This window comes from Prunus dulcis, chromosome 4 (assembly GCF_902201215.1).
Source record: "Prunus dulcis chromosome 4, ALMONDv2, whole genome shotgun sequence".
In the NCBI taxonomy this organism is placed as follows: Eukaryota; Viridiplantae; Streptophyta; class Magnoliopsida; order Rosales; family Rosaceae; genus Prunus; species Prunus dulcis.
The window spans coordinates 13508231-13532625 of NC_047653.1; the positions used below are offsets into that span (position 1 = coordinate 13508231).

General features: G+C 36.6%; 5 protein-coding genes and 1 long non-coding RNA gene across 9 annotated transcripts; 4 read left to right on the forward strand and 2 right to left on the reverse strand.

The window, feature by feature from the left end:
- The first annotated feature begins 1375 nt into the window (after positions 1-1375).
- LOC117626083 lies at positions 1376-3339 on the forward strand. 2 transcript variants are annotated; one of them, XM_034357733.1, is made up of 2 exons: positions 1376-2050; positions 2271-3339. In XM_034357733.1, the coding sequence occupies exons 1-2, from the start codon at positions 1398-1400 to the stop codon at positions 2359-2361; spliced, it is 744 nt and encodes a 247-aa protein (XP_034213624.1). In that variant the 5' UTR covers positions 1376-1397; the 3' UTR covers positions 2362-3339. The 2 variants fall into 2 exon arrangements, with proteins under 2 accessions (XP_034213624.1, XP_034213623.1); XM_034357732.1 differs by having other exon boundaries at positions 2726-3339.
- Positions 3340-4493: 1154 nt separating this feature from the next.
- LOC117624666 lies at positions 4494-8194 on the forward strand. Of its 3 annotated transcripts, none has more exons than XM_034356052.1 (2): positions 4494-6454; positions 7695-8194. In XM_034356052.1, the coding sequence occupies exon 1, from the start codon at positions 4579-4581 to the stop codon at positions 6427-6429; it is 1851 nt and encodes a 616-aa protein (XP_034211943.1). In that variant the 5' UTR covers positions 4494-4578; the 3' UTR covers positions 6430-6454; positions 7695-8194. The 3 variants fall into 3 exon arrangements, with proteins under 3 accessions (XP_034211943.1, XP_034211941.1, XP_034211942.1); XM_034356050.1 differs by lacking the exon at positions 7695-8194 and adding an exon at positions 7108-7501; XM_034356051.1 differs by lacking the exon at positions 7695-8194 and adding an exon at positions 7114-7501 and having other exon boundaries at positions 4494-6453.
- A 47-nt stretch (positions 8195-8241) lies between these two features.
- On the reverse strand, positions 8242-9426 carry LOC117625429 (transcription factor GTE12-like). Its single transcript, XM_034356981.1, has one exon. The coding sequence runs from the start codon at positions 9424-9426 to the stop codon at positions 8242-8244; it is 1185 nt and encodes a 394-aa protein (XP_034212872.1).
- Positions 9427-11354: 1928 nt separating this feature from the next.
- Positions 11355-11963, reverse strand: LOC117626514. Its single transcript, XR_004585585.1, has 3 exons — positions 11923-11963; positions 11704-11820; positions 11355-11618 (listed from the first exon to the last, which is right to left on the reverse strand). It is a non-coding gene; the product is annotated as an uncharacterized LOC117626514 (long non-coding RNA).
- Positions 11964-16748: 4785 nt separating this feature from the next.
- Positions 16749-19267, forward strand: LOC117626719. Its single transcript, XM_034358535.1, has 2 exons — positions 16749-17006; positions 18783-19267. The coding sequence occupies exons 1-2, from the start codon at positions 16847-16849 to the stop codon at positions 19064-19066; spliced, it is 444 nt and encodes a 147-aa protein (XP_034214426.1). The 5' UTR covers positions 16749-16846; the 3' UTR covers positions 19067-19267.
- Positions 19268-20185: 918 nt separating this feature from the next.
- On the forward strand, positions 20186-23903 carry LOC117624932 (probable folate-biopterin transporter 4). Its single transcript, XM_034356465.1, has 7 exons — positions 20186-20325; positions 20658-20785; positions 21480-21701; positions 22090-22554; positions 22897-23094; positions 23194-23331; positions 23468-23903. Exons 1-7 carry the CDS (start codon positions 20245-20247, stop codon positions 23727-23729), a joined length of 1494 nt encoding a protein of 497 aa, XP_034212356.1. The 5' UTR covers positions 20186-20244; the 3' UTR covers positions 23730-23903.
- Positions 23904-24395: the final 492 nt, after the last annotated feature.

The following is a 24395-nucleotide window of genomic DNA, read 5'->3' on the forward strand; positions in this document are numbered from 1 at the left end:
AAAAAAAAAAAAAAAAAGGGTTGACAACCACCACCACCTCTTACATCCCTCCACCATCCAAATTAGCGCCACTTCGCCTCTTTCTCTTTCTCCACCACATCCATTTCCTCCTCTTTCTCCCCCCCCGCCACTCTCTCTCTCTCTCTCTCTCTCTCTCTCTCTCAAGTACTGCAAACACAGTGAGCTCACTAAAATTTAAATTTTCAACAAAACTTACGCAAATAAATACATGATTAGATTTAAGAATTGGGTATAAATGAAAATTATGCAAATATAAAATTAGCTCACTCAAATTAAAACTGTCAACATCTTAATTCTTACTTACCATCTTCCAATACAATCAAGGCAAAATTGCTTTGTCTTCCAATTGGAACAGTGAACAACTACAAACTTGTTAGGCAAAAAAAATAAATTTCGTGTCCTATGGAAAGCACAATTAATCATGTTTTTAAACTATAATAATTACTTTCATTAACAGTGAGGTGACAAGATGCAAGTTGATATTCGCATTAGACACAAAGGTCGTGTCCAAATTTCAAGAGGCCCAAATATATTTGTTCTAAGACACGCATTTACTATGTCTTTTGTGTAAGACATCTTTAAGTACTTTTTATCCTAGAGAGAGAGAAGAAAAAAATAACTGTAAAATTTCACTGTTTTTGTTTTTAATAATGGGGATGTTTTTTTAGTTTTTCTTGGCGTTGAGTTTTTGAAAATGGACCTATCAAATGGATTTTTTGTAGTTTTTGGACTTAAAATATGTTTTTGAGTTTATAAAATTGAATCTAAATAGGATACTAAACAAGTCATTTTAACGAAAAAGTTGACTGAGATGACAGAAATGACGATATCTGAAAATGGAAGCACAATTAAGTACAAACGTAATAATTTAACAATAAAAGGGACGAAAAGTAAAGTTTGGTCTTAGTACAAGGACCATTACTACAATTTAGCCTATAAAGAAAGTAGAAATGAAAGATGAAAAGGCCTCAGGAACACCAGATATTTTGAAAGAAAGATGAAGCTAACAGTGCTCCTTCCTTCGCGCAGAAGGCAGAAGCGCTCCAAACCGTCGACGTGGAAAATTATAATTGGTCATTTGTCACTGAGCTGAGCATTTATGAAGTAGAATAGGGCAGACTTCATAAAGTTTGTTTCGGACCAAACCAAAAACAGAATAGTCATGCTTCTTTCTCATACAAACTCTGTTTTATTCCATCAATGGAAATTGGACACGTCAAATCATTTTCTTTACTCATCAAAACATTTTCAAACCCCATTTCGCAGCAGAAATTACCCAGCTTCATTTCCCCCTAAACCCAAAAGGCCAACCAAAACTTTCTCAGGGACAAAAATAAAAAAAGAAGAAGAAAAAACTCCCATTTTCTTGAGCTTTGATGGAGAATCCAGAAGACTTTATGGTTGAAGAGAGAGAAGAGTACATGATTTCATCAACTGGTGGAAACCCATTTCTCAAAATAGCCTGCTTTCTAAAACCTACTTCGTCATCCTCCATAAATGAACCTCTTTTGAAGCTTACTCATTGTTTCTCCTCCCTCCGATCACATTCTGAGCCAAACAAATGGCCCTTGAAGGTTCAATTTCGCGGATGGCCGCCAGGCCGAGAAGATTGGAAAACTTGGGTTGGTCAAATGGCTTCTGTTCACCAACCCACATGGGAGAAAGCTGGTATATACGAAGCAATCACTAACTCAACGTACCATATAAGAAGAGAGAACGATTTGGTTTATGGGTTCGCTGAGAAATGGTGTTCTGAGACCAATACTTTCATTTTTCCATGGGGTGAAGCAACCATCACATTGGAGGATGTTATGGTTTTAGGGGGTTATTCTGTTTTGGGAGACTCTGTTTTGAGCCCTCTTGAAATCCCACGACTGAAACAAATTCAAAAGAAACTACTTGAATTGCGAAAAGAGATTTGCAAGAGTGCTGGGTTAAAAGAAGTTTCCACAAACTTATGGCAGAAGAAGTTCATGAACAGTGGGAATGAATTCGAGCACGAAGCATTCCTTGTCTTTTGGTTGTCCAGGTATGTTTTTCTTGGTGCTAATTATCTTATACATACCAGAGTTTTCTCCATTGCAATTCATTTAGCTATGGGGACCAGAATTGCCCTTGCGCCGGCTGTTCTGGCTAGTGTTTATAGAGATTTGGGTTTGTTGAAAGGGAAAATTGTAGCTTCAAACCAATTGAAAATAGATGATGCTTTTATAGAACTCGTCCTTAAGTCACCAATTCAATTAGTTCAGGTTTGGGCATGGGAGAGATTCTTGGAACTTAGGCCAAAGCCCAATGGTATCAATTATGCAGAGCCAAGAATGGCTAGATGGGATAAAGTAAACGGCCCGAAAGTTCAAAACTTGAGAATGGTTTTAGACTCAGCTGGTGGAGATTTCCAGTGGCGCCCTTATGCCATGGCCGTTGAGAACAGGAATTTGCCTAAATGCTATCCACACAGGGAAAAGTGGGTTTGTGTTGGTCCTGATTTGGATGATGAGTTACTGTCATTTGTTAGATGCTTGAGGGTCAGTGAGCTAGTTGGACTTGGTACTATAGAGCATTACCTTCCGCATCGCGTAGCTATGCAATTCGGATATGATCAAGACCTTCCGTGTTCTGTTTCTCGACCTAATCACAATTCTGATATAGCCTGGAAGCATTACAACAAGGAAATCAAGAATGTAAAGTTGTATCTTCCATGCAGGCTCTTTGAGGCAGATGTTACCACAAAGTACTTGAAGTGGTGGAAGCAATCAGTTTCAGGTCTTGAAGAAGTCGCTGTGCCACGAAAAAAGAGAACAAAGAGAGTGAAATTGTTAGTGTCGCCTGGTTTTCCTCCCAAACGTAAAAGAATGGAAGCTGAAGATCCTATTGATGAGGATAAACTAACTGTATCAGAGTTTTTGAAATACTGTAAGAAGCATGAGAACTTTGGGATTATACAAGGTAGTGACGGTGAGAAATTATCAAGTCAAGCTCAACATTTTGCATCGTCTCCAATTGCACAAGAAAGTTATGTTAATACCATGAAGTCAGATGAGAACATTGTAAGCCTCGTCAGTGATGAATTTCAGAAACGTCAGTCGGAGCTTGAAGCTAGATTTAAAAGGATTAAAAACGTTGTTGACGAGTTATATTTTAGGAAAAGCTTATGAAAGAGGAGCTCCTATGGGTTGGTATGTCCGAAACCTGGTGCAGGGACAATGGAAGATGAGCACCCAACTCTGGAAATTGAAGAAACTTGGTCTTGTGTACATATTCTATGCATTGCATATGCTGGGATCTTTTGGTAACTACTTAACCTGTTCATCAGAGCCTTGAACCTACATATATGCCTAGATTTTGTAATTAGGATCTCTTGCTGAGCAAACTAAAAATGTGGTTTGTCTATCAAAGAAGTTAAATGTTACTTTTAATGGCTCTACTGTCCAACAAACAATATCACAGGCACTATGTTTATCCATATATTCTGACCATGTAAACAGAATTCATGAGTCCACAGATCTTGATGGCATGTTTACTTACTAAAAATGAGAGAAGTCATGAACCGGGGAATTAAGAATAGAGTAAGGAATTGGAGTCAGATGAACAGTTTTATAAGTATTTGATTAGGGATTTAAACATGGAGCCCACATTATTTTATTTTATTCTTTATGTGTTAGTGGCATGTCGGGAATGGAAGTAAACATAAGAAAAGAAGGAATTGAAATAATTCTAATAGTCATTTCTGAATGCAACAAAATCAACTTCCTCTGAAATTGTAGTTTATAATACAATGGATCAATTACAAAATCTATAGGCTTTTTGTTTTTACCTCCCTATTCTACCCTTCCCCTTCTAAATCTATAGGGAAATGCTAGTTTGAATATCATAGCCGCCTATTTTCTAAGACACCCAAAATGCGTGAAATAGCATTTTTGCGAAAAGATAACAAATTCGTGAAATCGTTAAATAGTATCATAATTTTAGTGTTCAATCAAAAATTTAGGTTTGCCTATTTATTTCACAATAATTTAATGACTAAAGGATTTCTAATTTTATTAATTTTTTTTGTAAAAATGATCTTTAAAGGACGTCACAGAAAATGAACTAATCCAATTATCTAACTACATTTTAACTACGCATAAAAAAAAACTACATTTTAACTACTCAAATCCATTATATTTGTAACAATCTGTCAAACACAACCATGGTCTTACCCAAAGAAAAAAAAAGAAAAAAAGAAAAAAAGAAAAAAGAGAATGGCAGGCATAGTCTTTCATGCACCCAGTATTGCTTGGTACAGACGGAAGATTCTGATTGGACGTTCTCCACTGTGCTGAGCCTTCATGCAACAACGTAGCAGAAGCCCTCATTTTGCTGTTTTGGACCGGACAGATGAATCTGTCTTACTCACGTAAACTCTGTTTTATTCCATCAATGGAAACCCCATTTCACAGCATACCAGCATATACAACTGAATCAGCCCCTAAACCCCAAAAAGACCAAAACTTTCTCAACAAAAGAAGAAAAGAAAAATCCCCCATTTCCCTTTGTGTTCAAGCTTGAGCTTTGATCATGGAGGTTCCTCAAGACTACATGGTTGAAGAGAGAGAAGAGTACATGGTTTCACCAACTGGTGGAAACCCATTTCTCAGAAAAGCCTACTTTCTCAAACCCACTTTGCCATCCTCCGCAAAGGAACCTCCTTTGAAGCTGCCTCTTTGTTTCTCCTCCCTCCCATCCCATTTTGAGCCAAAGAAGAAATGGCCTTTGAAGGTTAAATTCCCAGGATGGCGTACGCTCTCAGAAGACTTCATAACTTGGGTCGACCGCTTAGCTTCTGTACACGAATCTACATGGAAGAAAGCTGGTATTTATGAAGCAATTCTTAGTTCAAGGTACGAAATAAGAAGGCAAGGCGATTTGGCTTGTGGGTTTGCTGAGAAATGGTGCTCTGAGACCAATTCCTTCATTTTTCCATGGGGCGAAGCAACAATCACGTTGGAGGATGTTATGGTTTTAGGAGGTTTCTCTGTTTTGGGGCACTCTGTTTTAAGCCCACTTGAAACCACAGAATCGAAAGAAATTGAGGAGAAACTAAATAGAGAAAGAAGAACACCTTACAGGGATGTATCTAGGGATGTTCTTGCAAGCGAATGGTTGAAGAAGTTCAGGAACAGTGGGACCGAATTCGAGCATGAAGCTTTTCTTGCCTTATGGTTGTCAAGGTTTGTTTTCCAAGGTGCTAGTTGTAGAATACATAAGCATGCTATATCCATGGCAATTCATTTAGCTAGGGGGACCAGAATTGCCCTTGCACCTGCTGTTCTTGCTAGCATTTATAGAGATTTGGGTTTGTTGAAAAGGGAAATCGTAGCTTCAAACCAATTGAAAAGAGGTCGTGCTACTTCAGAGGCTATTCTTAGGTCACCATTTCAATTAGTTCAGGTTTGGGCATGGGAAAGGTTCTCGGAACTTAGGCCAAAGCCCAATGATATTAATTATACTGAGCCAAGAATGGCGCGATGGGAAGGAGTTGATGGTCTCAAAGTCAAAAACTTGAGAATTGTTTTGGACTCAGCTGGAGAAGATTTCATGTGGCGCCCATATGCCATGGCCTTGGAGAACTGGCATTTGCCTAACTATTATCCACATAAGGAAAAGTGGGTTTTGGTTGGTCCAGATTTGGATGATGAATTACTGTCCTTTGTTAGATGCTTGAGGGTCAGTGAGCTAGTAGGACTTGGTACTATAGAACACTACCTCCCGCATCGCGTTGCTATGCAATTTGGATTTGATCAAGAACTTCCATGCTCTGTTACCCGTCGTCGCAATTCTGATGTAGCCTGGAAGCATTACAACAGGGAAATCAAGAATGTTAAGTTGTATCTTCCACCTAGGCTCTTCGAGGGGGATGTTAGCACAAAGTACTTGAAATGGTGGAAGCAATCAGTGTTAGGTCTCGAAGATGCAAATGAAGCTGCTGTGCCACAGGAAAAGAAAGATCAGAGTGTCAATTGCTCGCTACTAAGGGCTAATCACACCCCTGCACCTCCTAGTTTCCCTCCCAAATGGGACAGGATGGAAGCTCCTATAAATGAAGATAAACTAACTGTATCAGAAGTTTTGAAACATAATAGGACTAAGAAGCATCGAAATTTGGAGATTAGACAAGATGGTGACAGTGAGAAATTATTATCAGATAAAGTCCAATTGGCATCTCCAATTTCAGAGAAAAAATTCAATACGGACATGGTGGTAAGCATCGTAGGAAATGAATGTCATAGCCGTAGCTCTTTATTTGAGAAAGGTCTATTGGAGTTTGAGAAACGAGATTCAGAGCTTGCAGTTAGGTTTAAAAGGCTTGAAAGTGTGGTTCAGGAGTTAAAAGCACATAGGTCTGGGACAAGTTTCAGGAAAAGTTGATCAAAGACAGCCCTCCGTTGAGTTGGTATTTCCTAAACTTGATTATTTTACTGTGTTTTTGCTTCAATATCGTTGATGGATACCTTTTTTTCCCTTTTTTCATCACTTATGTGTGCAAATTTGAAACAAAAGTACACTTTTCATCCATTGTGTTTGTGTTCTATGCCGCTTCGGAATTGTTGTTGTTTGCTTGCTTGGTGTCTGAATCTGGATTTTGTTTGTTTGTTGGCTGAATGAGAAGGTTGAGAATGAAAATTTGATTTTTTTTAACAAACCAGTCACTTTGTAAGTGGAATGAAGTAGTGCATTCTGAAAATTTTGAATGACGGGTCACAAGTAAACAGAGACAAGCCCTTCAGGTTTAAGTTCAATTTTAGTTGAAGTTTTTTCTTCTAAACAATGCTATTAATGCTCTAAAAAGAAGTAGGGAACTGACGGAAGAAAACTCACACTTGATACAAAACTATTGTAATCCCGTTGCCCAAGTTCGATTGTGATCTATCTTATCCAATAACCCTGCATACTGTAAAAATAATATAGTGAGGAAACTCAAGTCTTATAACTGATGGCGAAACCTTGTGAAGTAGTTTAAGACACTCAAAGTCATTAAGTTTCAGCAAGATATCGACCTCTTACGATCAAGAGTTAAGTTTTTCTCTAATTTTTTTTGGGTGCAAGGAAATCGGAGGAAGAGAGTTGGACTCTGGACATATCAGAAACTTCTTGTTTTATGGATTGCTTATAATGCAGCTGGAATCTTTCTGTGTCTACTTAACCTGTCCATCAAAGCTGTGAACCTACATTTACAAATCGATTGTGATCTTACTGAAAATACTATCATAACAATGTTGTTTGTCAACCAAAGAAGCTAGTTATTTTTAATGGCTCTATTGTCCAGGTAACTACATCACTGTCACTGATCTTGAATACAAACAAATTCAGTTCTATTTCTATTTCTGTTATTCAACATGGTATGGACTTTTCTCTTGAACTTGTGGAGTTAAGTTTTTGGTTTCAGGATTTGTAGTCTATAATACAAGGAATCAATTACACAGCACATACTTGTGTGTTATATCTAGCATATAAATTTTTTTGGCATGCCTAATTAAAAGATGTACAATGCGATAGGCAGCGGAATGTTTCTGCTTTTATCTTTAATGGATTTTTTGTATACCAGTATGTCTTAAGCTCATCAACATACTGGATTTATTTATTTACGCTATAGTGAGATTAAGATTCTGGTCTGAAAGACTGAAAGGGTGTAGGTTCAAGTGTCACTCTCAACAACAAAAGTGGGGGAAATTTTGACTTGATAGCCAGCATCATTTACAGTGATTGATGTCAAACGGCCATTACTACAAGCTATCCTAAACCAATTCAGGGGGAATCCATCGGAATCAAAGGACTTTGAATCCATTAAACAAGAACTTTCCCAAAAGAGTCTGCATTACACCTTGTCTGTATAATGTATAATGTATAAATGTATATGGCCAAACTTTACATACACCCAATGGAAAGTAATCGTTTCCACTTTTGAGCCAGTATGCTGTTTTAACACAGGAACCAACTTCCTCAAACAGATAGAAAATATAGAGCCAGAAAGAAATTCCAATTAGAGAACAAACAGAAATAGAAACTTCAATAATATCATTCAACTTGGAACAAATTTGTTAATTCAGAATCTCATCCTCAATTTCTTTATTATTAGAAATTAAAGAATTGCTAATCAATCAATTACAAAGTGGAAACTGTAACCTATACATCATATCATATACAACAAATAACATAGCCAAGGTGGCCAGGTTCTATACTTCAAGAGCAGATCTCACCTTCCTCCCAATCTCCATTCAAAAAGGCTTCCTCGTCCTGACCTTGCAACTCATCATCTTCCCTGAGGAATACACCCAATTTCTTAAGCGGCATTCCGAGGCGGACCTGTAGAAAAGGATCTTCACTGCCACAGCCACACAGCAGCTCAAGTTGTTTGAGATCCTGTAAAGGGTCCTCAAATTGCACTGACTTCTTCATGTTCGAAATGGCACGGCGAGCCAACTCCCTTTGCTTCATCCGCTGCATCGATTTTCTCCTTGGTGGAGAATCAGGTACACCCTTAAGTATCTTGTTTGCTTTCAATATAGTACCTGAAAATCGTAGCTTTAGTGCATGAATTCGGACAGCCTTACATTGGGAAAGATTCTCTGAGGCCTGATCCATGGAATTATCAACAAGGGTGGCCAACTCATCATGTTTGGTTGAATCAACTGACTGAGAATCAGAAACACCAAGCCCTTGACTTTGAAGAACGCTAGAAGGAGAAGAGGTCTTGCCCTGTTTCACTTCGGGTAACACTGCCAAACCCTTGACTTTGGGCAGAGGAGAAGGACAAACAGACTTGGGGTTTTTCTCCAGGGCTTCCTTCCACTTGCTCTCAAAAACACCACTGAGATGCTTGGCTGCTGCACGCTCAATCCTCCCAGGCGGATAATATCTTAAAGCATTTGACAAGGTAAGCCTCACATCAGCAGCAAACCCATCAGGACTGGAGTAGACACCCCTCTCCAATTTGGATTTCACAGTACCGAAATCCATCGGCCTCCAGATGTCGTGGAAATAAACCGGATCAACCACAGGCTTCTCAAAGTACCTACTCACATGGCGGAGGTTCATCAGACACCCCAAAATTTCAGAACAATCAAACTCAAAACCTAGTTTTTGCCTCTTGATCTTCTGAGTCTGACAGAGACCATCAAAACCTAACTCCTCCGATTTTCTATGCTTTCTAGGAGACGAAGCCAAAGGGATGGTCTGTATCTGTTTGGGCGACAAACCCTTGCGCAGAGGAAGAGAAGTAGTTGGTTTTTTCTCCCCGGCTAAATTCTGTTGGTTCTCAAAAACCCTAGAAACCCTGTTGATCTTCTGGGTCTGAAACGGAAACTCAAACGGAGCAACGCCATCCCCCAATTGTTTACGCTTTCGATTTCGAGTAGACAACGCCATTCTCGATTCTCGACTCCAAAACCCAAAATTCGCACAATTGTTGGACAGTGAGTGAGAGAAAGAACTCGCTCGCTACTTTTAAAACCCAGAAATCACAAATCTTTGGAGAGAAGCAGAGAGAGAACTCGCTCCTTCTTGAACCCAGAAAACCACTCGATCGTTGCAGACAAACAGAGCGATAACTCGTTGCTTCGTAAACCACTCGACCCAAAACTCGCCTCGCTCGTTGCAGAGAACAGAGAGAATGGGAGAGAGAAAGAGAGTTTCGGAAACTAAAGAGTGCAGTTCAGTGTTCAGGATTTAGGGTTTGCAGAGAAAGAGAGAGACGATAAAAGGAGGGGAATGTAAGCGTTCTGGCGCTAACGGTCTTCTTTTTGATGTTCAAAATGAAGGTCGGTGCTGTGACTTGCTTGGTACTGAAGCTTTGTGAAACTTGCATCAGTAATACGCGTGATAGAGTAAAAAAGCCACGCGTAAAGTTGGAATAAAAAATATATATTTTCTTTCCCATTCCCAAATGGAATAGAAATAGGAAACACAAAATTAAAAGGTAAAATAAGAAACACAAAATTAAAAGGTTTGATTTACTTATTTATAAATTAAAAAATATTTTCACACCCATCACCCAAAATTTAAAAGCTTTAGTCATTTATATTAATTTAAGGAAATTTGTGTTTAAAAAGAAAAATTGGAAAGTTTGTATATGATTAAAAAAAAAAGTTGAAATTCAAAACAATTAATTATGTAAAACTTCTGCCATGGATGGATGGTAAAATAACTTGATAAATTAAATAAAATCAATTGAAAAAAAATCAAAATCAATCTACCTAAAACTTCTATCAGTGATGGTAATAAAACATCTAAGGAAATGGATCAATTTTTTTCAATTATCAAAGAGAATATTAAACGAAGTACTAGTAAAAATTAAATTGCAATATTTGAAAAACAAAAATATCATGAATAATTTACCATCAATTACGCGACTTATTTTTTTTATAAGGGTAAATGAATAATTTATTAAAACCAGGGGTCGTTTGGCACGGCGGACTGTACTAAATCCTGGGATTGTCTCGGATTAGCTCGGATTGGCCTAAATTGGATTAAGTACTGACCTATGTTTGGTGCTGCGTCGGACTAAGAAACTGGATTGTAAAAATAGTGAAGACCTATGTTTGGTGCTGTGTCGGACTAAAAAATAATTATTTTAATATTTAAAATTAATAATTTTTAAATAATTAATGTAATTTTTTTTGTTATTATAATTACCAAATTGACATGTACATTTCTTTCCTCCAAACCAAAGGCTTTTTATTTGTTGTTAAAATTATAAATTCCACCGATTTTATGCATGATTTAATCTTTATTTGTATGCAAACATAAAGAATTTAATTAATTGAATCTTTACCATGTGATATTATGTTATTATACCAAAATATGTTGGCTGAGGATAAAATAGATAACTCAGAAAATTGTGACAAAAATATAGGCAAACATTCTTTATATCTTGCATTTAACCTGGTAAACTAGAATTAGGATTTAAACAAGAGTTGCATCCGAAACTCTATGACTAAGACATTTCTAAAAACTACATATTAGAGCATAGTATTACCAAATCAATCCTCAGCAAAATTTGATGATAAAAAACAAACAGGGAGCTTCCCTTTCTCATTAAAAGGGCAAAAGTTTCCAAAGTCCTCTAGAGATAAATATAAAATGGGAAATCATATCTCTCTGAACTTGGAAAAGTAAAACTAAAAACACCAAATGAACATAGTAGAAAGATGACACATCTTCCCCACTAATAGATATGTAAGTCTACAACTATCCAAGAAACCAATAATGATCAACAATTGAATTTTTCTCATACAAGCAATCTCACAACTAAACTAGTACCACAATTTCAAGCAAATTTTGTCATTGGTTCATTGCTGGGTATAGGTAGCATAATCACGTTTTCCAAATTTCACCTTTGCCTACAAGTATACTTACATATAACACTGGACAATTGAAATTGCTAAAACAAGAATAGTAAGCTACAGGTTTTCTGTTTCCTTGGCCACCTTCAAATGAAGCTCTAAATTCCCAGAACATGAACCTCATTCTTCTCACAAGGCATCACGATAGGCAATCCATCAAGTAATGGCATCAGCAACAGAAGATATCCCTAGTTCCACGCTAGTTATCTTATAGTGCTGAAAATTACGAGAGCTGATGATCACTAACTAGACAAAATCAGAACAAAACTAATTGCCGTTAGAAAAGTGATCAAGAGTGTACCTTTTGTATTTGGGCTTGGTCTAATCTACCTCCCAACTCCTCCAAGTCAATCTCTTTTCCATTGATAGTTTCTCTACTGCTCTTTGTTGATAGTTTCTCTACTGCTTTTTGTTCAATCTAGTATTCAACAAAAATTATTAAAGTCAAAATGGCTAACATTTTCTGATATCCTGAAGCAATGCAATGCTTGATCTACTACAACTTTCAAAGTGATCTTACCTCATCAGAAGAAGAATTAAAATAAGTGGCAAGCACATAAGTTGGGCTTTCACAGATGCCACATCTTTTCAACGATTCTGTGATCTAGTCACGTTCAAAGCTAAGAGTAACATATTTGCAGAACGAGAAAAATAAGCAACAGGCCACAAAACATATTAGTTAATGGGTGGAAAATTACATGCTTGGATCCTGAATAATTGTAAACAAGCTCATAATGAAGCAGCTCCCTGCAACATAATGACTTTAAAACATAAGACAGATATATCACACATAAGTTTTGTTCCACTTCAATTGAAGTAGATGGGTTCATTCTTACTTTTGTTTAAAATTAAAACATCTTTAAACTACAAATTCAATAACTTTCTTTTTCTCTTTTGGAACTGAAAATTAGATTAACAAGCGATGGAAATCCAGTTTGCAGTTAGAGCTATGTTAAGCACAGAAGCAATCATCGGTTCTCAAAAATTAATACATTGGAAGAAGAAAAAAAAAAATTGTTCCTACCAGGGGTCTTGACAACCTGCCTATTCCTCTTCTTGACACCAGACTTGGAGACCTTGAGACTCCTGTGACCAACACTTACCCTGGCAAGAGCTGCTTTCTTCAAATCGGGTCTATAGAAATTGTCCGCCACCTGGAACAATTTACAATTAAAAAATTCAGCTAGTGCAAATGTGAAAATTGTAGGAAACTAAATGCAACTTTGTGCTCTACCATGAGAAAACAAGATGAATGACAAAAATCCATATGCTTGACACGAGAGGGCTTAAAAGAAACATACTATTCCAGATCATTCAGAACAATTTCAAACCATTAATTCTGTTATGATCGCATGATTTGTGAAGAGAGAGAGTTTATGATAACAATAACCAGAGCTTTGACAATAACCAGAGCTATACCCAGACTTTGACAGCAACCAGAGCTTTGACAATAACCAAAGCAAAACCACACAAACAGCTATACCCAAACTTTCACTACCTGGGTCAAGATTCATGCCAAAAGTCTACTCTACTTATGAATTTCTAGGTTTTCTGAAATACCCAATTGCAAATAATTGCCAATTAACATCATGTATATATATGTCACTACAGATTCTACGAAAATTAGAGAAGAGAAGAAGAAAATAACAAAGAAAAGGAAGGAGAGATTCTCAGAGCACAGTCAAAATTGTTGAGGAGATTTGCAAAAATCAAAGAGATGGAAGAAGGAATAAGAGAGGTATCCAAAGGGAAAGACCAGAAAAACTTACCTGCGTCAAGATTCAAAGAAGATGAGTTCGATGTTGAACGAAGGAGAGGTGGAGTCGCAAAGACGGAGTCGCAGAGAAGGAGTCGCGAACTGGAGAGAGGCGTGTTCAATATAGCGAAGGCTTATTTTGCGAACCCATTTTGAGCTTCTCTGTATAAGGAGAACGAGTGAGGCGTTTTTTTTACTGTTGGGCTCTACTATCCTATTTAAGTTAGTCCTCTTGCTAACCAAACATGGGCTTCAGGTCCAATATAGCACAGTCCCATTTAGTGAACCATACCAAACATGCCCCCAAAGAATCAGGATAAAAGTGTCACTAGGTATAGATGCAACTTATTGATGATATCAATTTCTAACCCTAATGAAAAATAAATAAATAGTTTCCAAATTAACCTAAATAAAAAGAACAAGAGAGCAAGATAAATTTAAGCCACAAAAGATAAGTAAAAAAAGAAGATCATGGGGGTATCTAAATATCATAGGTGTAGAGACACTCGCCTAATTCCCGAAGACATGTTTGATTTTTGTACTAGTTTTTCTTTTTCTCAATAATATACCATCATCTTTCTCTAAAATATATATATCAAAGAAAGTGAGGCAACAAACACCAACATTTGGATGGTAACAATGGTAGATGGGAAGAATATCCTCATGGTACGTCATAAACAGACGTGGAAAATTATTCCTAGTGTGACACAAGGACCTATTTTCAATGTCACACACTTCCCTAAACCCTAATTTAGTTATATTTTCGGTGTTGAGAGGACCTATTAACAATATATGTGTACAACAATTGGTCCAATACATTCCCAAGGAGCTCTAGTTCTAATGGCATTGGGGTGGTGGGTTAGAGAAAAGATAGACAACGTCTTTGTGGATAGTTGATTGTATATCTTATAGTGAGCCGTGAGTTTTTATCTTCTTTTTTTTTGTTGCATAACCACAATAATAATGTTGGCTGGCTACATTTTCTTCTACTTTTCTACCTCCCACCTTTGTCGATTACCAGTGTCACTATTGCCGGTTCTAATAGGCAATGGCTGATTTCTTTGGGGCCGTGATGTATTTCTTACTTTATTCTACAAATATTAAAAAATATGTGGAAAAATTAACCATGGCCCCTGAACTTTGTTCCACTTTGCTCTATGAACTTTCAATTTGTTTTTTTACTCCCTCAATTGTGTTAATATCCCTCGAATATTCAGCTTTGTTACAATTTTCCTCTAGTTTCCATCATGGCAACGCACATGACTAATTTTTGGGGCCATATACTTTAATTGATGTCTTAACCAAGCATTGACTTCAATTTTCTCAACCTCAAACTCTCATTCTCGATTAGTTACGCAAGTTATGAATTTGACCGAGAGGCTCGAGTCATACATGATGAAGGTGAGTTAAACACAAGTTTGAACTGAAAGGGACAAAAATAACCCTTAATTTGATGGATTAATGGACATAACTAACAGTAGGAGGGGATTGACACAAATTGAAAAATAAATTAATTAATAGTTTCCAAATTAACCTAGATAAAAATAACAAGAGAGCAAGATAAATTTAAGGCACAAAAAATAAAGTAAAAAAGAGAAGATCATGGGGTACCTAAATATCAAAGAAAGTGAGGCAAACATCAACATTTGGATGTTAACAACGGTAGATGAGAATCAATTAACAGGTGAAGAGAAAGAAAGAACCCAAAATCCATAAAACTTGGAAAACAACTGTACTAACCAGCACATGATATCTACCCTACTTTTAATTGAAGATGTAATTTCTCAATTTATGATGCGGAGATGGAATGAATCACAAGACAAAAATTCAAAAGAAAAGGTAAAATAAGAAACACAAAATGGAAAAGTTTGATTTACTTTACACTATTTATAAATCAAAAAATATTTTCAGACACATAAATAAACATATTTGGAATCCTAAAGCTCCCAAATAAAAGCTTTAGTCATTTATATTAATTGAAGGAAATTTGTGTTTTAAAAAAAAAGAAAAAGGAAAGTTTGTCTATGATTAAAAAAAAAGGTGAAATTCGTTGAATTTACATCTAAGGGTGAGTGATCATAAATCTCTTGGACCCCTGTAGTTCAAGAGATCGAAATTGGTAAAATCAAAATCAATCTACATAAAAGTTCTATTAGTGGTGATAATAAAACTTCTTTAACTAAGAAAATGGATAAAATTTTATTTAAGGCCTAGAATCGGGGACACACATTTTTGACAAACATTATGACACACTTTTATGATCATTAGATTGAAGAGTATCAAATGGCTGAGATTGCATATAGCATCAATGTATACTTATTTTCTCTTTTCTTTTTTTTTTCTTTTTTTTTTTTGGTTGAGAAATTCTATGATTGCATTCATAATTCAGCTAAAAAGTCACTAGCCACAAAAGGCCAATACAAACTAGCCACAAAAAGGGTCATTACAATAACGGAGCGGTCTAATATCAAAATTAAGACAATCTGGTGTGTCTCCACTAATGATCAGGCAGGATCGAAGAAACTCTGGCATAGGCATCTCAACTAAGATTGCAAACTTAGAATAATAAAAAAAAAGATAAAGCTTGAAAAAACCAAGCTATAACAATACAAATAAAACTCTTTAAGTAATTAATAAAAATTGAAAATGACAAAACACTTTAGACTTTTCCATTTATCTTCATTATCTTCATCATTTCCTTTGAATTCGTAGAGACACATTGGGCTCAAACGGGTTAGGGTGTGAGTTAAATCCTTAAAACACATTTCCATTCAATTGCCATGGTAAAAAGTAAGGGGAGGCAAAGACTGTTACTATTCACATGAATAGTGTCTGCCTTAGCAATTTTTGTTGTTGATTTTCCACCCATTGTCATGGCAACCCAATGTCAACCACTATTCACATGAGATATGATGAGAGGAATTTGTATGGAGTTTTGGTGTGGAAAGTGAAAAATATGGCTAAATATTTATTAAACAAAAAAAAAAAATTCTGAAAATCTGAAATTTTTGGTTTTTTTTCTTTTTCTTTTTTTGTTATTTAAGTTGGCTGTTGATGTCAGCATTAGGTCAGCTTGCCCAGACAAGTTTTGCCTTTGGGCTTGCCCAGGTTGGTAGAGCCCCGAGCCCAGCTCTTGCCCTGCCAAGACTTAGGAGTTGAAAACACATTTAGGGTCCTGGGGTTCTAAGGGCCTCTTACCCGGGCCAGAACCTCCAGGTGAAAATGCTCTTAACTCACGCCCTAACCAATAAAAATGGAACTCTACCGAGCATATGGACCAAAACAATACGGATCGACACTCTTGGGTCCGGAGGGCAAATGATGAGAATGAGTTCAAACTCTCACCTTGTTTGCAAAAATTCAATTCAAACTCAACACTCTGGTTGTAGTAATTTAAACTTGAAATTCAACAATAAAAATTCCAATCAGAAAATGGAAATTAATATTACACACAGGTCGTGTTTGGGTGGAAGCAAAACTTTGTGAGGCCTTCTACACTACCGACACTTATCAGCCAAACAAAGCGGAAGGAACTGTAGGGTCCAGTAACCGTAGAGAAGGCGGGCCCAGTGGACAGAGTCAAAGTGCAGAGTCGTGACTATAACACACCTTTGCCGCTTTGCGTATAAATAAGTCGAAGAAACTGTGAGCCCAAGGACACTGGGCGTTTTGAACCCAAGACACAGCCATGGAAGCACAGCAGAAGAAGCAGCTGGTGACGGTGGGTCTTCTTATCTTTACAGTCTTTATTTCTGGTGTCGGAGCTTGGACTGGTGAAATCCATGGCAGAGTTGTTTGTGATGTCTGTGGTGACTCCGCCGTTGGACCTGAAGATCATGTTCTAGAAGGTCCTTTCTTTCTCTCTCTGCTCAAATCAGCCCATTAGCTATTTGTTTTGTAATTATGCGTTGCTTGGTGAAAATTTTGAACTAGGTTTTTGTGTTCGGCCTGTATTTTTATGGGTTGGTGGCTATGATCATTTCTCATCTATGCGTTTTGAGTCTTTGGGTTGGTGGTGATGATCATCATGTTTTTTGCTACAATTTTTCATTTTGTCCAATTGATTTTTTTGGTTTTTTTTTTTTTTTTTTGATGAGTTTGCGAGCTTGTTTATGAGCTTAATTTGATCACCCTGAGATGATTTTTCTGAGACATTAACAAATTGAATATTGCTCTGGTTTTAATGCTGTTTGATGATTTTGCCCAATCTGAATGTATTATTATTGTAATGATCTGCATTCCCTTATCTTTCTAATGGTTTTGCTTTCAGTAATATAATTGATGTGTTGGAATACTTTTCTCTTCATAGATATAAAGACATAAATTTTGTGTTTTCTCTTAATCCTATAAACGATTACTAATATTTTAAATTTTGAAGAAGTCCTCTTTTTGTCATCTCTAGCATGAAATTTGATCTGATAATTGCAGAAATCAATGTGAAGCAACAGTGGATTTTGAATTTATAGTCTACCTGTTTTGCATAATTACTAGTACCTTCCAACAACAGTTTTTGTATCCTCGTTATGAATTTATATAATTGGGCTATGTTCTTGAATCTTATCGAAACGGTATTTACCTCTTATGTTAAAGTTATACAGGTGGAACATTGATTTATGTCATTGAACTGCACAAGGTCTGCCAATATTCCCATCTGAACTTGTTGCCTAAATGTTTTCATTCACATTTGCATTTCATCAAGATTACCTTGTGATAGCTTACAATCAAGAAGCGATGCTCCATGTACTTAAAAATAGTTGATAGTAGGCTTAGAAATCAAAAGTGATATTTAAATAGGTAGGAGAAGCATGATATTTTGACCTATATTGGTCTTGGCCAATTGATATCTAGGTGTGGAAGAAAATCATCTTGTTCAGTAGGAAACATGTTGTAGTTTTGGAAACTTCAGAGAAATTATTCTGAATAAAAAATTTCAATTCAAAATCTGATAGAAACTGTGTTGACAACCTGGCTTCTAGGTCCCATTTTCAATTTTGAACATAGGATTTCAGTCTTTTCAGAGATGAATGGCTGTTCTCCCTTTGTACATAGAAACTTTGGTTGTACAATAAAAAGAAAGAACTTGACGTCATTGCTGAAGTACTGACAGGCGGCTGCATCGCTGAAATACATTTTTCACTTGAGCTGGAGGAAGATCTTGTTGGATTAAGTTCAATGAGTTCGGAACATTAGGAGATCCTCACCAACATAGTACATAAACCAATTTTTCTTTTTCATGAATCTGATACGAGTTAGGACTTTTACCCAGAAACTTATAAACCATGAACAAAATGCCAAAATATCTATATTTATTTTTTCAATGACTTAGTTTCTTATTTCAGACTTTTTTCTTTGATGATTTCATCTGTTGGATTTTGTTTTTAAATGCAATAGAGATATTATGACAAGTTCACATCCATGTGATTTGTGGTGACTTTTATCATTTGAAGCAGCTGGTAATGAAATTAAAATGGTTAGTGTATGTTTTAGCTTTGTAGCTGCTATCTAGGATGCAATTACAATGTTAGATCAGTGTATTAGTGGAACTTTGACATTCTTGCATTTGTTTTTCACTTTGGATATGACCGAAATGAATGGTTTTGACCCTTGATATTGTTATGATGCAGGTGCTGAGGTAGCTGTTCTATGCATTACAAAATCAGGGGAAGTTCTAAATTACCAGGCATTCACGAATGATAAGGGGATATATACAGTGGCAGAGACAATGCCTGAGAGCGACCGGTGGGATGCATGCCTGGCCCGGCCCATCAGCAGCTTCCATGAGCATTGCACTCATGTTGGGGATGGTAGCTCAGGAGTAAAGTTCAGTTATAATCACCCATCAGACTATTCGCACACCGTCAGAACTTTCGTCTATCGACAAGCAAGTGTACCAGCATACTGCATTTGAGAATTCTGAGTTCAATGTACATCTATATTGTTTAGTTGCAATATGAGCTTGCTTTTACTGAAATGCAGTCATCACACAATGAGCGTGATTAAAGGGCATGTGTGAGGTTAATGCTGTAATGTAGTTTATGATGAACATAGTTCATGTTAGCTTAAACCCAATCCTTGATTGGAATAATATACATAACCTTAGAGGAAGTAACATAAAAATTTAGGCTTGTTTTCTTGTTAGAAATTTAAGAGTTTGAAAAGTAGCTTTGGTAGATCCAAGGTTAGCGTCTAATCAGTCATGACACTCTCTTAGGAGCTTGATCGATTGTAAGAGATTTAAAGTTTATCTTTATCATGTCATAGGCCGGTTGGATTCTGGAGGTTTGAGATTGGAACAGAGGACGTATATCATAAAACCTTGCTAATCACAGTATTTATTTTGAACATCTATAGAACGGAACACTGATCCTTTACAAACTTACAATTGGTGCAGCAAATTCCTGCAAAGTTATCTCATATTTCATAAGCAGTATTGTTTGGCTCCTTAAAACTGAGGAGCTCCTCATAACAAATGCAATTTTGACCGGTGTGCAGAGCAGGGGTACATTATCTATGATCATAATCACAATTACAATTGGATAAATACTCATAATCACTTGACTTACAAGTTCCGTGCTACGATATTCTTGTAATTAAGTGAAGATACACCAAAATAATGCCATTAATCGGAAATAATCTAAGAGATTGCACAAGTCTTGGGTTACCTTTTGGGGGGCCTGCCCGTGATATATGTTCATGCGTCAAATATACCTCCAGAAAAAAATAAAATCATTTTCCAAGAATATTTGATCTACGGCTGGGACACCATCCACTGGTGACAGACTTACAGTGGGCCCGAGAGCTGAGGTGTCGGTAAATGGGAGGATCGCTGGACGTGGCCAAAAGCCATACAAACTATATAAGGAGCCCCCACCAAAATGTCGAGAATCTCCACCGGAAAAGGTGACTGTATACTACAAGTAAGATACGAACCAGGGGTATAAATGTAAGTCCAACAAATATTTTCCCAAAGCAACCGTTGAAAGACTCCAAAGGGAAACTGAAATAACTTGAATTGTCTTCAGTTTGATAGAAGACGTAGAAAAGAGGGTCCATTTGGGCGAGTTCAAACTCGAAGCCCCGGAGAAAATGATACAATGGCTGAAAAGATTAAGAGCTGCATTTGGAGCCTCGTTTCTCTGGCTCGTTTGCTTGGTTTACTTCACCCAGGTTTTTCATTCTCTTCCCCCTCCATATCTGAGATGATAAAACCTCTGTGTTACTTTCTTTTGTTGATTTGTGAGAGATTTTAATCTTTTGCGTCATTATATTATGCTGTTTTTTGTGTTTCTAGGAGGTGGAGATTTGTGATTCTAGCTTTTTGGGTTTCTGGGTTGTGTGTATTTATTGATTTTGGGTGATTTTGAGAAAGATTTTGTATGGGAAATGCTCTGTCCTTGTTAAGAAGTTTCTGATGTTATTAGTAGGCAGGTGAATTTTGTTTGATTTTAAAGCATCCCAATCGATATGGTAATTGATTGTACCTGTTTGATATATTGTAGGGTTTCAGATCCTTTGTATGGACGGCTGTTTCTTACCAGCTGAAAGATAGGCTTAAGTTGTCACCCTCATCTTCCCAATTTGTGTTTTCAATTGCTTTCTTCCCATGGAGCATTAAACCGTTATATGGGTAAGGATCTTCTTTTACTAAGTACAAGTGCTGGGAACAAGAACGTATGATTTTGTTTTAGATGTGTTCATGGATCTTCTAGATAACAGCTTTGCTTGTTTACATTTATGCCATTTATACTTGAATTCAAATATCTGTCCTAAGTTTGTAATGCAGTTCTAGTTGCATCATGTTGTCTAATGACGTTGAAAAAGGTTCCATCATTAGTCTTCTTAGAAATTCAAAGCACAACTTAATCCTCACAGTGAAGTCATTTAGAAGCAAATTTGGAGTAATTTAATGAAAATGGATTCGTCACCTAATGTGACGAAAGAAAATGATATCGATAATAATGAAGGATGTGCATGATGATTTTGCTTATTTTATTTATTATTATTTTTTTAATTATGGTATTTCATCCTAAACATAGAATCTCTATTGTTGTTCTGAGTGAGGACATGCTTCCTTTTATTTATTTATTTATAATCTCAATATTCCAGCATACGAGACATTTCATATGAGTGCATGAGAGCTAGTTGGACATGAAAATTAGCAGTCTGATTGACAATTGTACTTGTTATAAAAACATAAAAAGAATGGCAATTATACCTATTGCATGTCTTCAATGTTTGTAGTCCAGACACTGAAGTTGCCTTTTTTGTGTTAACAGTTTCTTATTGGTCCTTTGAAATCTGATTGCATGTCTTATATGCAGAATTGTGTCTGATTGTATTCCAATAAAAGGAAGAAAAAGGGTTCCGTATTTAGTGATTGCAACTGTGCTCTCTCTGGTGCCGTGGCTTATCCTTGGCCTGAATGCAACGTTGAGGAGTTCCAAATGGAACCTCATGACCTTCTTAACAGTCCAGAACCTGGGCTCAGCCATGGCAGATGTAGTAGTTGATGCAATGATTGCTGAGGCAGTAAGACGTGAGCGGTACACACACAAACTGAGATTCTTCCCATTTCTTTGCAATGCAGTTTGAGTTGCATATCAAGTATCCCGCAAGATTATTCTGTGGACAATATAAATCTGTTGGCATACAACCACATGAACTGCTTAACTTGTTCATTCCCTATTTTGGGAGTTTAGCATAATTATTGCTGCCCCAGTGGTAGGCTCCCCTATCAAATCAGTTGTGGTGGAATGTCTTATATTCCACTAAAAGAAGATGGCTATTTTTTCATTTCCCCCTATTTCTACTGCTAGTTTGTCTGGTTGATCAGGGATCTACTTCATTTTTAGTACCTCTCACGGATTTTTTCATTCCCCTTCTTAATCCGTTCAAGGATACAACTTGATATCTTAAAATTACCTTTATCAGGGCCACATTTGCTGGAGACCTCCAGTCGATATCATGGTTTTCAATGGCTTTGGGCGGCATATGCGGGAGTTTGTTAGGAGGATATGCACTAACCAACTTACAGATACATACGATTTTTCTTCTTTTTTCTGTACTACCATCCATACAGTTGTTATCATGTGGCTTGGTTGAGGAGAAATCTGTTACTGTAGATAGTAAAGTTTTGCCCGAATTTTATGACTCAAGTAGTGTCGATGGGGTGAATGGAAATAGTAGTTTTCTAGATGAAGATAGTTTCTCAGAGAAGAAACCCAATATCAGCATGTTAAGGAGAAAGAAAAGTCGTAAGGGCAGCAAAAAGAAACGAGTTACTGGTAAAGGCCAGATTGCTGAAAAAGTTGACTCGTTGCCTTCACGGTGGTTCCGCTCTCTCAAAGCAGCCACTTTTAGTTTGTGCCATGCATTTAAACAACCACTCATTTTGAGGTAATTCAATTATTTATTTATGTATTCTTTTACATGGGTTTCTTTACATGGCAGTTGAAAACATGGCCATTGTTACACAATGAGATGATCTGGTCACTTAATAGAAATTCCAAGTGGTCTAGAATAGTCCTTGGAGAATGGGTGGTCAAATCATCTAATAGGATTGCTGTACATAAATTTATGGGGAAGTAAAGTTTAAATGTTTTTGCCCATTGTTGGTACATGGTCTTCAAGCCAATCTAAATTGTTTCTCTGGAGATATAATTTGCTATTTTTCTCATATGTGGATATATTATAATATTTAATCTTTGTTACTTTTGGTTTTACTTTGTTTGAGCCCAGACCAATGGCTTGGTTTTTCCTAGCACATGTTTCCATTCCAAACCTCTCGACTGTGATGTTTTATTATCAGACAGAGTTTTTGAGCTTGGAAGCCTCCTTTTTGGGCACTGCACGTGTTATGGGATGGTTAGGCCTCATGCTTGGAACCTTTGTATATAATCAGTACTTAAAGACAATGAAATTAAGAAGGATCCTCATGTAAGTACATGCATTTCTGTTAATATTTTTACTGTAAATGGATTCCTTTTTGTTGAAATTATTTTATTGATGATGATGTTTCTGTCCTGATCCTTGCAGGTTGTCTCATGTTGGTTTGTCTTTCTTGGGTCTCCTAGATATGGTTTTAGTCTCTCGAGTAAATCTCACCTACGGAATATCAGATAGAATTATGGTGCTTTGTGGCTCAGCTCTCAGTGATGCAATCAATCAATTCAAGTACGTACATACTTGCTCATAGCAGTTTTCTTCTCAAATTCACGAAACAAATTATGGGACTCAGAAAATACGGAAGTGTGTAATGCTTTTACCCTTTGTATCTTACTAACATGCAAAATTCCATAAACCGCTGCAGGTTTATGCCATTTCTGATCTTATCTGGACAGCTATGCCCACCTGGAATTGAAGGGACTCTGTTCGCCCTCTTTATGTCGATAAACAACTTAGGGTCAACATTGGGGTCATTTGTCGGTGCTGGGTTGGCTTCAGCTTTAAACATCTCTTCAGGTTCTTTTGACAACCTTTCTCTGGGAATTGCCATTCAAGTTCTCTGCACTTTCATTCCTGTTGGTTTTCTATTTTTGATACCAAAGGAAGTTACAGGGGTATCGGCGTAGCTAGCAAATCTCTTTTTCAACACAGAATAGGTTTTCCTAGTTAGTGAAAATGAATAGAATATACATATGTTTTTCCAAGTCTTCTCCACTGCGTTCATATATACAGAACAAAATTTGAGATTTCTTTACGGATGCTCACTACAATTTTGAAGTTTTAGCTACTTATGAATGACACATTTACGTTTAGAGCTTGCTTTGCCAATAAACATGTGTATAAATTTTTAGCACAGTTCTGGTCTGGAATGAATGTAGAAACAATTGCTGTTGCGAATACGTGCTGAAATTTTTTGGTAGGACAATTGAAAAATCAAGGAGGGGCAAAATCACTGGAGTTAATTAACACTGGTGATCAACTGCTCTCAAATTAAATAACACTCCAAATTGTTATTAGGTTGATTTGGGATTGAAGTTGACAGGAATTCGGAGTGTTATTAGATTGTTATTAGGTTGTTTTGGAATTTAGTTGAAAGAGGAATAAGAAAGATTGATTAACAATTAGTATTTTAAAGTCATGGGACCAAATACAGTTGTTTTGGCTATTAATTTTGCCTTGAAATCAATAAAGAACCTAATTAAAAACTAGGTATTGAATAGTAAGTAAAGCTGTTTTTTGAGAAATAGTTAGTAAAGCTTTTCATAAATAATCTCATCATAGTTTAAAAAATA